The following is a 14,704-nucleotide window of genomic DNA, read 5'->3' as shown; positions in this document are numbered from 1 at the left end:
CCAGAAAGTTAAATAGATTTATAAATTACTTCTATTTAAAGAAAAATCTTAATCCTTCCAGTACTTATTGGCTGCTGAATACTACAGAGGAAATTCTTTTCTTTTTGGAACACAGAGCTCTCTGCTGACATCACAAGCGCAGTGCTCTCTGCTGACATCTCTGTCCATTTTAAGAACTGTCCAGAGCAGCATATGTTTTCTATGGGGATTTTCTCCTACTCTGGACAGTTCTTAAAATGGACAGAGGTGTCAGCAGAGAGCACTGTGGTCATGATGTCAGCAGAGAGCTCTGTGTTCCAAAAAGAAAATAATTTCCTCTGTAGTATTCAGCAGCTAATAAGTACTGGAATAATTAAAAAAAATAATTTATAGAAGTAATTTACAAATCTGTTTAACTTTCTGGCACCAGAAAAAAAAAAAAAAAAAAAAAAAAAAAAAAAGTTTTCCACCGGGGTACCCCTTTAATACATACAATCGCAGAGGGTCTAAGAAGGAGTGATTCCTGGTGTCATCTAAACATGTCAAAAGTTTTTTGTTTTCCAAATGACAATGACGCTGTAAAGAATATAATATAGAATACGAGAAAACTGTACTTTTAATTGCACCAGAAATGTTATTGAATCCATAGTGAATGGATTTGGCCTTTATAAACTTAACACAGAAGTTTAGGACAACTATGTTCTGCAGATAAAAACTAATAAAGAATTGTGGATCTTTCAACATTACCATTTTCTATGAACCACTCCTAAATTTTGTGACTGCTCATTCTGCAACGATCCTTTTAAAGGCTTGCATTGAGGGGGCGGAGCGTGACATCACACGGGGGCGGAGCCAAGACATCACTATGCTCCGTCCCCGTGATCGCCAGTAATCAGACCCGGAGCGAGTACACTCTGGGGGCTGATTCTAACGGGGAGCGGCGTGGAAGATCACGGGGGTCCCCAAAGGCGGGACCCCCGCGATTAGGCATATTATCCCCTATCCTTTGGATAGGGGATAAGATGTCTTAGCGCCGGAGTACCCCTTTAAAATTCTAATTAAAAATGTTCAAACTTGCAAAATTGTTATAAAAACCTTTCGTTCATGCTGTACAAACCTTGTCGACTTCCTAAGGGGACCTGAAATGAGCTTTACATAAGACTTGGGAAACCAGCCCTTGTGTCCCTGAACTTCACCAAACCACCACATGTCCTGTTGCTCGAGAACCGTGATGGTGTCGTTCTTGTTGAAGTTTAGATGGTTATCCTTCTTGGCCCTCCAGGGATATAACGCCTGTGCTTGGAGTCCTTCTACCTTTTCACCCTTTAAAAAGGAAGTGTGTGAGAAGAATGACAAAGGGAAACATAAACCAGACTAAACAAATGGCCTAGTTATGGTCTAGTAATGGCGTATGATCCAACAGATAATAGGATTGTCTATTGGATTATACGCCATTACTAGACCATAACTAGGAGAATTATAATCCGGCTGGTTGCCATGGATTACAATAGTACAAACAAATGGATGATCAAAAGGAAAATCTTAAAAGGGGAACATTTTTTTAAATCAACTGGTTCCAGAAAGTTAAACAGATTTGTAAATGACTCCTATTAAAAAATCTTTACCCTTCCAGTACTTTTTAACAGCTGTATGCTACAGAGGAAATTCATTTATTTTTGAATTTCTTTTTTGTCTTGTCCACAGTGCTGTCTGCTGACACCTCTGTCCATGTCAGGAACTGTCCAGAGCAGTTTAAGGGGTACAACCCTGCTGAGCATTTGGAACAAACTGTTGGAGCCGGCAGCTCTTGGTGACGTCATAGCCCCGCCCCTCGTGACATCACGGCACGCCCCTCAATGCAAGTCTATGGGAAGGGGGCATGACAGCCACCACACCCCCTCCCATAGACTTGCATTGAGGGGGTGGGGTGTGACGTCACGAGCTTCCGGCGCCGGATCCAGTGTTCGGAACAGTTTGTCCCAAACGCTCAGCAGCGCAGTACCCTTTAAAAGGAGAATTTATTGAACTAACTCATTCCTTATCCTAAGGATCACGTTAGATCATGGGTAGTTCGACTGCTGGAGCCCCCCGCGATCTCCTGCATGGAGCCCCGGCTCCCTGCATGAAACAAGCCTTTTCGACCACTGCATGAAGCTGCAGCCGACACGCCTCCTCCATGCAGCTCTATGGCAGAGCTGGAGATTGCCGAAAGCAGCGCTCCGGGCTCTCCCATAGAGCTGCATGGAGGGGGCGTGCCGTCCGTCGATTCATGCAGTGGTCGACACGCCCCATTCATGCTAAGAACCGGGGTGCCATTCGGGATATTGCGGGGGCCCCAGCGGTCAGACCCCCCATGATCTAACACTTATCCCCTATCCTTAGGATAGGGGATAAGTTTTAACATCCCAAAGTAATCCTTTAACCTCCCTGCGCCCGCTCCCGCGATATAACTAGGGGTCACGCGGTGACCCCGTGTCATATCGGGTCGGTCCAAGCGGTAAACGGTAGCAGGGACCAGTGGCTAATACCGGACATCACCGATCGCGGTAATGTCCGGTATTGACCCCTTAGAGGCGGCGATCAAAGTTGATCGCCGCATCTAAAATGTAAAAAAATACATCCCAGCAGCACCCGCGGTGTCCCGATCAGCTGAGGACACATGAGATCCAGGCTTGAGTAATCGACCGCCAAAAACACTGATCATTGCAATGCTATGACATAGCATTGATCAGTGCCTGCAATGAATGTACTGCATGTTATAGTCCCCTATGTGGGATATAACATTGCAAAAAACAAAAAGTGAAAAAAAAAGTTACTAAAGATGACTTAACCACTTCGCTAATAAAAGTTTGAATCACCCTCTTTTCCCATTAAAAAAAATAAATATGTAAAAAAAAAAAACAAAAAAAACAATATTAAAACATATGTGGTATCGCAGCGTGCATAAATGTCCGAACTATAAAAATATATTGTTAATTAAACCGCACGGTCAATGGCGTACATGTAAAAAAATTCCAAAGTCCAAAATAGCGTATTTTTGGTTACTACATATACCGTAACAAAATGAATAAAAAGCGATCAAAAAGTCTGTTCAAAACAAAAATGGTACTTCTTGGTACAAAAAATGAGCCCTCATACCGCCCCGTACGTGGCAAAATAAAGTTATAGGGGTCAGAAGAGGATAAGTTATAGGGGTCAGAAGAGGACATTTTTAAACGTTTTAATTTTCGTGCATGTAGTTTAGATTTTTTTTAAAGAAGTAAAACAAAATCAAACCTATATAATTAGGGTATCATTTTAATCTATGGACCAACAGAATAAAGAGAATGTGTCATTTTTACGGAAAAATGTACTGCGTAGAAACGGAAGCCCCCAAGTTTACAAAATGGTGTTTGTTTGTTTAAATTTTTCAATTTTGTCGCACAATGATTTTTTTTTTTTCAGTTTCGCCGTAGATTTTTGGGTACAATGACTGATGTCCTTGCAAAGTAGAATTGGTGGTACAAAAAAAAAAAAAGCCACCATATGAGGGAGGTGCAAAATTTAAAGGGTTATGATTTTTAAAAGGTGAGGAGGAAAAAACGAAAGTGCAAAAACTCTGAGTCCTTAAGGGGATAAAGCACTGTGCCTTGCAAAAGACATACCAGGAACTCAACAAGTTTATGTGGAAAAAAATTTAGTTTTCAATCTGCTTTGACTAAGGGGTACTCCAGCATTTAAAACTTATCCCACTCTTTACAGGATAGGGGATAGGTCTCTGATGACGTTTTGGAGACACTTACCGTATTTATCGGCGTATAACACGCACCCCCATTTTAACAGGGAAATTTAAGCAAAAAAAATTAAATGTAAAATAAATGACTTGGACTAAATGCCACATCATCCCCCCCAACTTCGTTTTCTTCTGCACCTCAGTTTGGTCCCGTCCCCTCCAGTGCCACATCATTCCTTCCCTTTTATCAGTCCCTGTGCCACATTTACCCCTCTCATCACCACCCCCCATGTCTCATCATCCCCCCATGTCTCATCATTTCCCCCTGTCATAGACCCCCACTAGCCATACAGACATTAAGCATTTAGTGCCTCCCCCCACCATTTCCCCCTGTCTCATCATCCCCCACATTGTCTCATCATGTCCCCCCATCATTCCCCTGTCTCATCATCCCCCACCCTGTCTCATCATGTCCCCCATCATTCCCCCCTCATCATCCCCCCACCCTGTCTCATCATGCCCCCGATCATTCCCCCCCCCCTCATTATTTCCCCGTCTCATCTTCCCCCACCGTCTCATCATGCCCCCCCATCATTCCCCCTCATAATTTCCCCCTGTCTCATCATGCCCCCCATCATTCCCCCCCTCATCATTTCCCCGTCTCATCATGTCCCCCACCATTCCCCCTCATCATCCCCCCATCATGTTCCTCCTATCCAGTGGTCTTCAACCTGCGGACCTCCGGATGTTGCAAAACTACAACTCCCAGCATGCCCGGACAGCCAACTGCTGGGCATGCTGGGAGTTGTAGTTTTGCAACATCTGGAGGTCCGCAGGTTGAAGACCACTCTTCCCCTTTCCTTACCTGGCTGCGCTTCGGCTGTCTTGCGGGCTGCGGTCAGTGAAGCAGATGAGTTACGTCCTCTCCAGGCTTCTCTGCGCGCCATCAGGGATGTCACTTTTCGGCGGCGACTACAGGAAATGAAAAGTGACGTCAGTGATGCCGCGCAGAGAAGCCGGCAGAGGACGTCACTCATCTGCTTCACTGACCGCAGCCCGCAAGACCCCTCGCCTGACCTTACCTGCCGAAGCGCAGCCAAGTAAGGAAAATAACAAAACTATGAAAAGCAGGAAAAGGGGGAATGATGAGGGAGGGAAAATGAAAACTAAAACTGTCACTTGTTTTCTCCCGCACTATCCACAGGTACTGGTGGATAGTGCGGGAGACGCTGATTAAAAGGTAGGGCAGATCCGGACAAGGTAGAGCTCATTTTAATCAGCGTCTCCCGCACTATCCACCAGTAACTGTGGATAGTGCGGGAGAAAACAAGTGACAGAGTGACAGAGAGGAGATGCCGCTGGTCACTGATTTAAAGTGGCCGCGGCCGTGCTGTTAATACTTAACAAGCAGCCGCTTTAAATCAGTGACCAGAAGACTTATCGGCAAATAACACGCAGGCAGGCCTTTTGCCTTAAATTTAAGTTTTAAAAGTGCGTGTTATACGCCGATAAATACGGTATTTTCTATCCTGTGTATAGGGTATAAGCTTTTAAACACTGGAGTACATCCTTTATGACATTTGTATATTCAATTGAGCACATACATACAGAGCAATACCTTAAAAAAAGGATGTTTAAGGATTTTTTTTTTTTTTTTAAATAATGGCACGAACCTTCCAGATCCAAACCTACCTGACCCAGTACTGGGGAGGGAGAAGAGCCTGTCACAGTAGCTGGAGTAAAAGCAGAGCGTTGGCGGATCTGGCCAGCACTTGGCACTGTTAGTGAAGGCTGGGTTGCCCACGTTTCCCAGTTATCTGTCTCTGCCTTCTCATTATTATTAGTTGGCCACCTGATAAATACACAACAAAAGGAAATCACCACAACAGGAAGCGATATTACCACAGTGCAAATATCAATAGGGATACAAACTAAGTGTCTAAAACCTCCAATAGAATAGACTAATAAACTTTCAAGGTATATACGTGAAATACAAGAACATCTAGCACTCCATGCACTTACGTTGAGCTGAAGTCGGCCCAGTTGTTGGAGGTTGTAGAGGTATCGGTAAAAGCTGCTGATGTGGCTGTGGACGGTGTCAAGTGAACAGTGGTTTTGGCTGTAGTGTCTGCTACTTGTTTTGTTGTACTTGGAAACTCACTTTCTGGCAGTCTCTCGGCATAGTTGGCAGGAAACCAGCCCGTTTTCCCTTTTATTTCACCCCCCAGCCATCCTGGTTCTCCAGTCTGGCTCTCATCAACCTAGAAGAGAAAAGAGGGACAGTCACATGGTTTATTAGGTCTCAACATAGTAAACATTTCTGATGGAAAATTACAGAACAATTGTTCCCTTCTCTATGGTATGACCACGATGGCAAAAGTTTTGCCTTCATGGTCATACCATCGAGGAGGGAACAACGCTTTCCACCAAGTTTGTGTTTTTTCACTACTTGTAGACTGTTTTGTCTCTAAACGTCTCTGCACAGTAGTACTCCAAATGTCTCTACGTAGAAGTACGTAGCTGCACAGAGACCATGCAGGAAAGGGGAGCCTATCCCTATAAAAAATGTTGATCTCTACTTTCCTGATCTTACACTGCATTCAATGAGACCTATATCTACAGATCAGGAAGCAGCATTGCTGCTTTTTGCTGCAGTTCTAGTGATCATCAGGTAGCAAGACCCCACCAGGTAGCTTAAAGGGGACTCCGCTGCATAGCGTTTGGAACAAACTGTTCCGAACGCTGGAGCCAGGAGCTCGTGACATCATAGCCCCTCCCCCTCATGATGTCCCGCCTCCTCAATGCAAGTCTATGGGAGGGGGCGTGACAGGCGCTATGCAGCGGAGTCCCATATACTTTCATTGAAGGGGTGGGACATGAGATAATGAGGGGCGGGGTTATGACGTCAAGAGCTTCCTGCGCTGGCTCCAGCGTTTGGAACAGTTTGTTCCAAATGCTGAGCAGTGGAGTACCCCTTTAACAAGACCCCATGCTAGCTCCACAGTGCAGTCACTACCATAATCTGTCAGCAAAAGCTAACCATGCCACACTACAGTCAAGTTGCTTTCTGAATTAAAATGCATTCCGAAAAAAAATTGCAACTTTTCACAACTCAAAAAAACTGTAAAACCAATGATAGATTCCCCCCCCCCCCCCCAAAGACCTTATCCCCAACTCTGACTTACCGTATATACTCGAGTATAGGCCGAGTTTTTCAGCACGATTTTTCGTGCTGAAAACACCCCCCTCGGCTTATACTCGAGTGAACTCCCCCACCCGCAGTGGTCTTCAACCTGCGGACCTCCAGAGGTTTCAAAACTACAACTCCCAGCAAGCCCGGGCAGCCATCGGCTGTCCGGGCTTGCTGGGAGTTGTAGTTTTGAAACCTCCGGAGGTCCGCAGGTTGAAGACCACTGCGGCCTTCAACATCATCCAGCCCCCTCTCACCCACTTTAGTTCTGAGTACTCACCTCCGCTCGGCGCTGGTCCGGTCCTGCAGGACTGTCCGGTGAGGAGGTGGTCCGGTGGGATAGTGGTTCCGGGCTGCTATCTTCACCGGGGAGGCCTCTTCTAAGCGCTTCGGGCCCGGCCTCAGAATAGTCACGTTGCCGTGACAACGACGCATAGGTGCTTCTGCGTCATTGTCAAGGCAACGCCTCTATTCCGGGCCGGAAGCGCGGAGAAGAGGCGCCCCCGGTGAAGATAGCAGCCCGGAACCACTATCCCACCGGACCACCTCCTCACCGGACCACCTCCCCACCGGACCACCTCCTCACCGGACAGCCCTGCAGGACCGGACCAGCGCCGAGCGGAGGTGAGTACTCAGAACTAAAGGGGGGTGAGAGGGGGCTGGATGATGTTGAAGGCCGCAGTGGTCTTCAACCTGCGGACCTCCGGAGGTTTCAAAACTACAACTCCCAGCAAGCCCGGACAGCCGATGGCTGCCCGGGCTTGCTGGGAGTTGTAGTTTTGAAACCTCTGGAGGTCCGCAGGTTGAAGACCACTGAGGGCGAATGATGAGAAGAGGATGATGAAGGGGGGGTGTGGGGATGATGAAGGGGGGTGGGGATGATGAAGGGGGGGGTGTGGGATGATAAGGGGATGATGAAGGGGGGATGTGCGGGATGATAAGGGGATGATGAAGGGGAGATGTGTGGGATGATAAGGGGATGATGAAGGGGGGGGGTGTGGGATGATAAGGGGATGATGAAGGGGGATGTGCGGGATGATAAGGGGATGATGAAGGGGGGATGTGTGGGATGATAAGGGGATGATGAAGGGGGGATGTGCGGGATGATAAGGGGATGATGAAGGGGGGATGTGCGGGATGATAAGGGGATGATGAAGGGGGGATGTGTGGGATGATAAGGGGATGATGAAGGGGGGATGTGCGGGATGATAAGGGGATGATGAAGGGGGGATGTGCGGGATGATAAGGGGATGATGAAGGGGGGATGTGTGGGATGATGACAAGGGGATGATGAAGGGGGGATGTGTGGGATGATAAGGGGATGATGAAGGGGGGATGTGTGGGATGATAAGAGGATGATGAAGGGGGGATGTGTGGGATGATGACAAGGGGATGATGATGAGGATGTTAATGACGGGTCTGGATGATGACAGGGGGGGATGAGGTATTTCCCACCCTAGGCTTATACTCGAGTCAATAACTTTTCCTGGGATTTTGGGTTGAAATTAGGGGTCTCGGCTTATACTCGGGTCGGCTTATACTCGAGTATATACGGTACGTGGTGCAACTACTGTAGAGCTTACCATGATAATATCCCCGGGCTGGATAGTGATTTCATCATGACTTCTTGCATCAAAAGGATAGAGTGCTCGGTAATACACAACCTTCACGTCCCCCTGAGAGATTGTTAGTGGCGCTTTCTCTGCCGGGGCAAAAAAAAACACATCAAACTGGGCTGTAATATATGCTCCGTTTCTTGATGTTTATTGTTATGAAGGACAGGTAGACAAAAGGGGTAATCATTTTGTGCACATGGCTCCCATGGTTAGAACTAAAGGGACATACATTTGCAGAATTTATTTTATTGCATGTAAAGTCAAGAATCTAAGCCACTGGTGCAAACAATATAAACAAGTCTGTGTAAATTGTTCCCATGCAACCTCCATAGGTCTTAATGGATATATATATTAATCAATGGAGATATTTATACAGTGACCTCCGACCTATGATGGCCCCGACATACGATCATTTCAACATACGATCACTCTCAGAGGCCATCGCATGTTGAAGGCAGCATCAACATACGATGCTTTTTTATGTCGGGGCCATCGCATAAACGGCTATCCGGCAGCGCAGACTGCTTCAGCTGCTGCCAGATAGCCGCTTGAGGTGCCACGTGTGGTCCGCTGTACCGACGCTCTGGACCGTCCTATTCGGGATCCCCTGCAACGCCGGCACTCTCAATCGTCGTCATCACGTCATCGCGCACGCCGTCCCGTCATCCAATAAGAGCGGCGTGCGCAGCGATGTGATGACGGCGATGAAGAGACGGTGAGGGGACGTGGCGACAGCGATGGAGGGCGACATCCAGGGCAGCGGTGATGGGTCTGGAGCGGCGGGGACAGGAGAGTACTGTATAACCTCCTATACCAGTGGTCTTCAACCTGCAGACCTCCAGATGTTGCAAAACTACAACCCCCAGCATGCCCGGAAAGCCATTGGTTGTCCGGGCATGCTGGGAGTTGTAGTTTTGCAACATCTGGAGGTCCGCAGGTTGGAGACCACTGTCCTATACTTTACATTGCACAGATCCCTCAACAACCACTGTATATACACACAAAAATTCAGCAAATATGGACATAACCAGACATGTCAAAAGTCTTTATTGGCCATGGTCTCAGTGTAGAGACCCCAACCAATAAAAACTTTTTGTGTGTGTTTTTATTTTTTTTTAATGACCGGCAAGGGGTACTCCGCTGGAAAACATTTTTTTTTAAATAGACTGGTGCCAGAAAGTTTAACAGATTTGTAAATTACTTCTATTTAAAAATCTTAATCCTTCCAGTACTTATCAGCTGCTGTATTGTTTGCTCCACATGAAGTTCTTTTCTTTTTGAATTTCCTTTCAGTCTGACCACAGTGCTCTCTGATGACACCTTTTAGGAACTGTCCAAAGTAGGAGCAAATCCCCATAGCAAACCTATCCTGCTCTGGACAGTTCCTGACATGGACAGAGGTGTCAGCAGAGAGGACTGCAGGAAGTTCAACAAGAAAAGAACTTCCTGGGAACAAACAGCAGCTTATAAGTACTGGAAGGATTAAGATTTTTTTAAATAGAAGTAGCTTACAAATCTGTTTAACTTTCTGGCACCAGCTGATTTAAAAAAAATGTTTTCCAGTGGAGTACCCCTTTAAGGCTGTGTTCACATCAGCGTTGGGAAAATCCGTTATGAACCGTCCGTTATTGTCACATAATGAAGGTCATTCATAACGGATCTGAAAGTGATGTTAATGGTCAGTTATATTAAAATATTTTGTTAAAATTAAATGTAAAAATAACTGACCGTTAACATCCGTTATATGTTAAAACATCCATTTATCCCCATCAATATCAGTTATTTTTTAACCATTTCCATGCTTTTTTATTTTATTTTTTAAAGCATGCTCAGTAGCGTGTATGTACGGATATAAAAATAACAGAGGCTACCAGAGACTACATCCGTCACCATAGACTTCAACGTTAAATTGCTAACGTACGGTAGAATGTACATTATTTCTGATATATATATCTATATATTTTTCTGTTATAATAACAGAAATTAAGCGGAACTGATGACAACTGAGGATATCGGAGATTATTTCTGTTAATTAAATTATTAAGTGGAATTGAGTAAAGGAAAATAATAATGCTGATGTGAACCCAACCTGAATCAGTGTTTCCCAACCAGGGTGCCTCCAGCTGTTGCAAAACTACAACTTCCAGCCAGCATGCTGGCTGGAAGTTGTAGTTTTGCAACAGCTGGAGGCACCCTGGTTTAGCTAAGGCTAAGCCCCCAGCACACACCTGTACCTGTCCAGGGGACCTGTCCTCCAGGCTTCATTAGTTCAGGCGGCTGCTGGAAAAATTTGCTGGATTTTTCCTGAATCTCCATTCGTCTCTCCTCCTCCGTCCTCTTTAAAGTTTCCCCCCTCTTCAGCTTCTCCTCATCTTGCAGGATTTTGTGCCTCGGTGGCTCCTCTTCCTGCTGCACCCGGTCCTGCCATTGCTTTTCCTGCTCTTGCGCCCGCCTGAAGGATACAGAGAGAGAGAAAGCCAGAAAAAATGAATACACGGGCAAATATCACTCTTTTATAGGGGTCATGCAACTAAGCTGCTTTCTTCCAGAAACAGTGCCACCCTTATTTTTAGTTTGTGTGTGGTATTGCAGCTCGGCTCCATTGAAGTAGATTTAGCCTAGTTGAAATACCACACACATCCTGATGACAGGGGAGGGCGCCGTTTTTGGAAGAAACTAGCTATGTTTTGATTTTTAATCCTGGATAACCCCTTTATGGACATTCCCACATTTGTCCAACATTCAATAATTTAAATCTAAAACATAAAAATAACATTCTACTCTACTCGTCTTGTTCTGGTGGAGAGATAAGTGGTTGCCAGACACTGTGCAGCTGCTTATCCCTGAGGTAAAGAGATATTCAGAGATCAACTCTAATTTTAGAATCTATGGTAGTGGTCTCCAAACTGTGGACCTCCAGCTGTTGGAAAACTACAACACCCAGCCGCTGGCTGTCCGGGCATGCTGGGAGTTGTAGTTTTCAAACAGCTGGAGGTCCACAGTTTGGAGACCTGGGATCTAGGGGCTATTTTAAATCAGTAAATCATAGTATTAAAGGGGTACTCCATTGGAAAACATTTTAGTTTAAATCAACTGGTGCCAGAAAGTTAAACAGATTTGTAAATTACTTCTATTAAAAAATCTTAATCCTTCCAGTACTTATCAGCTGCTGTACGATCCACAGGAAGTTCATTTTTTTTTATTCCCTTTCTGTCTGACCACAGTGCTCTATGCTGATACCTCTCTCCATGTCAGGAACTGTCCACAGCAGGATAGGTTTGCTATGGGGATTTGCTCCTGCTCTGGATAGTTCCTAAAATGGACAGAGGTGTCAGCAGAGAGCACTGTGGTCAGACAGAAAAGATGTGGATCATACAGCAGCTGATAAGTACTGGAAGGATTACATTTTTTTAATAGAAGTCATTTACAAATCTGTTTCACTTTCTGGAACCAGTGGATTTAGAAAACATTTTTTTCCAATGGAGTACCCCTTTAATTACTATAATAATAAATCGATCCTGTCTGTTAAAGCTTGGCTAAAGGGGTTATCCAGAATTAGAAAAACAGCTGATTTCTTCCAAAAACCGCATCACCCCTTTTCCTTAGGTTGTGTGTAGCATTGTAGCTCAATTCCATTAAAGTAAATTGGACAAAGTTGTAATACCACACACAACCTGAGAACAGGGGTGGTGCTGTTTGTGGAAGAAATTAACAGTTTTTCTATTCCTGGAAAACCCCTTTGGTCTAAACTAGGACATTATTCCAGACTGAAACATAATTAGGTTGGTTGGGAAAATTTCTGTACCTTTGCTGATAACACAAGTATCTAAATAAGAAGAACATGTTTCTCAAGGAGGTTAAGCTAAAGCGTCTCTCTACCCTGGGCTCACACTTGGCTGCTTGACGTGGCTGGTCTGGTTCTCTATCTGGACAGACTAGTTCTGTACTGTCACTATCGCTCTCAGGTATCAGCCTAAATAACAAACATACATATAATATTCATTTATATGACAAGAAGGTATGAAATACAATGCTACTGGATATTTATTTACAGTTACTTATAAAGAGGTAAATATTCCTACAAAATATAAGAAAATAGTTCACACTGTCTCCAGCCAGGGCTACACGATGACATTAGGCTAAGACAGTGTTTCCCAACCAGGGCGCCTCCAGCTGTTGAAAAACTACAATTCCCAGGATGCACGGACAGCAGACAGCCTATCCATATTGCTCATATCAATGTTTAACCCCTTAACGACTCAGCGTTTTTCAATATGTGTATTTTCGTTTTTTCCTTCTTACCTTTTTTAAAATCATAACCCTTTCAATTTTCCACCTAAAAAAGGAGATTTTTATGCTTACCGTAAAATCTCTTTCTCGAAGGATCCACTGGGGGACACAGACTATGGGTATATGCTGCTGTCTCTAGGAGGCTTGACACAATGGCAACAGGAAAAGTCAGCTCCTCCCAGCAGGGTATACCCGCCCACAGGCACCTGAGGTAATCAGTTTTAGTCCCAGAGCAATAGAAGAAGACCGACAGGTCAAGAGAAAAAAGCCACAGACTGTCCGAGCAATCAGAAGAAAAGGTAACTGAGCACACCCTCGGACAGATGACAAATAAAAACACCAGAACAGGGTGGGAGCTGTGTCCCCCAATGGATCCTTCGAGAAAGAGATTTTACGGTAAGCATAAAAATCTCCTTTTCTCTATCGGCTCCATTGGGGGACACAGACTATGGGACGTACCAAAGTCGTCCCTTGGGTGGGTAAGGAATCAGACAGATGGACGGTTGGACCATCACCGCCTGCAACATCTTACGGCCCAGAGTAGCATCAGCTGATGCGAGGGCATGAATCTGGTAGCACCTTGAAAAAGTGTGCAAAGACGACCACGTGGACGCCTCGCAGAACTGCAAGGTCGAAGCCACGTAGCGGAGGCCCAGGATGCCCCGAAAAACTGATGGAATGAACGAAACCCTGAAGGGTGGGATCTTCCCCTTGCAGCGGTAAGCTCCCAAAATGGTTGTCTTGGACAACGACCACAACAGGTAGTGGAACAAACGTTTCCAGGGATGAGAAGGGGCCGGACAAAAAGGACGGAAGGACGATGTCCACATTGAGATGAAAAAGTCAAAACCATATCAGGTACGAACGACAGACCTGGACGGAAAACAAAACAACTTGTCCTGGTATACAATCAGAAAGGAGAAGAAAAAAACAGGGATATGCGCCCCTAGTGAAGGATGTTTATAGGTGAGATGAAAACAATTTAAGTTGTAACACTCACCTATTTTCGTTGTGCTGAGAGCACAACATCTGTGATAGCCTTAGGTGATGTCTCAGGTCTGCAGCCACGGTCCTCTGGAGCAAAGGTGATGTCCCAGCAGTGTAAATAACAAGAAAAAGGCAAAAGTTGGGCCGTTGGTGGCGCTGGTCCTGATGAAAAGAAAGCTCTGTAGACCCTTCTCAGTGTCTAAATGTGGTTTTATTAGCACAGAAAGCAACGCGTTTCTGGTCCGAACTGGACCCTTCGTCTGGCAGTGTGCATACAACATAGTGAACAGATGCGGTTAAAATACATTCCTTACGCAACCATAAAGGTTACGTTCATTTGGCAATTCACAGACATGGTTTACGCAAGTAGCGTGGGTAAGTAGAACATCTGTAGCTGGAACTCGGTCCCGTACGAGTGCATTACTATATCTGCACTAGCCGGCCAGGGCGTCAGTAGCTTACAAGGGCAATCTGATATATGTATGTGTAGGGATTGCCTTACTGGGAAATAGTATCGGCCGGAGATTGATATCCTTTTTAGTTACTGCGGCTGAGGGAGTAAGGCTGATTTGGTAAGCGTAGCTAGAGATGCTCCTGATAGGTCAGGGGGCGGAGACCTATGTCCCGTGCGTATCACTCTGACTATTGAGCTGTCAGAACCCTTAGCGATATGGAGCGGTGGCGGAGTTGAGATGGGGCGGATCTACAAAGGTACTGTACCAGTGCGGGTGAGTCTGCTATCGCACAGCGGGGCGATATGCAGCGGTAGTGGAGTAGAAAAAGGGCGGACCTTTGTTGGAAACGGGGCGATATGCAGCGGTATTGGAAAGGGGGCGATATACATCGGGGCGATATGCGGCAGTGGCAGTGTTGAAAGGGGCGGACCAGTGTTGGAAGAAAATGACACAGAAAAGGGGCAGACCTATTTTG

General features: G+C 45.6%; 1 protein-coding gene across 6 annotated transcripts in view; it reads right to left on the bottom strand.

Annotated features, from left to right (window-relative positions):
• Window positions 1-14,704, bottom strand: part of ITSN1 (intersectin 1) — a 193,420-nt gene that overhangs the window by 47,267 nt on the left and 131,449 nt on the right. For 4 of the 6 annotated variants that reach the window (XM_056559559.1, XM_056559560.1, XM_056559563.1 and 1 more), the window contains 6 exons: window positions 12,303-12,470; window positions 10,726-10,949; window positions 8,465-8,583; window positions 5,714-5,952; window positions 5,384-5,543; window positions 1,097-1,302 (listed from right to left, as the gene is read on the bottom strand). In XM_056559559.1, coding sequence (XP_056415534.1) covers window positions 1,097-1,302; window positions 5,384-5,543; window positions 5,714-5,952; window positions 8,465-8,583; window positions 10,726-10,949; window positions 12,303-12,470 — 1,116 coding nt within the window. The remainder of the gene's footprint in view (window positions 1-1,096; window positions 1,303-5,383; window positions 5,544-5,713; window positions 5,953-8,464; window positions 8,584-10,725; window positions 10,950-12,302; window positions 12,471-14,704) is intronic. The other 2 variants (XM_056559561.1, XM_056559562.1) reach the window with 2 other exon arrangements.

This window comes from Hyla sarda, chromosome 2 (assembly GCF_029499605.1).
Source record: "Hyla sarda isolate aHylSar1 chromosome 2, aHylSar1.hap1, whole genome shotgun sequence".
Taxonomy (NCBI): Eukaryota; Metazoa; Chordata; class Amphibia; order Anura; family Hylidae; genus Hyla; species Hyla sarda.
This window is presented reverse-complemented; position numbering and strand designations above follow the sequence as displayed.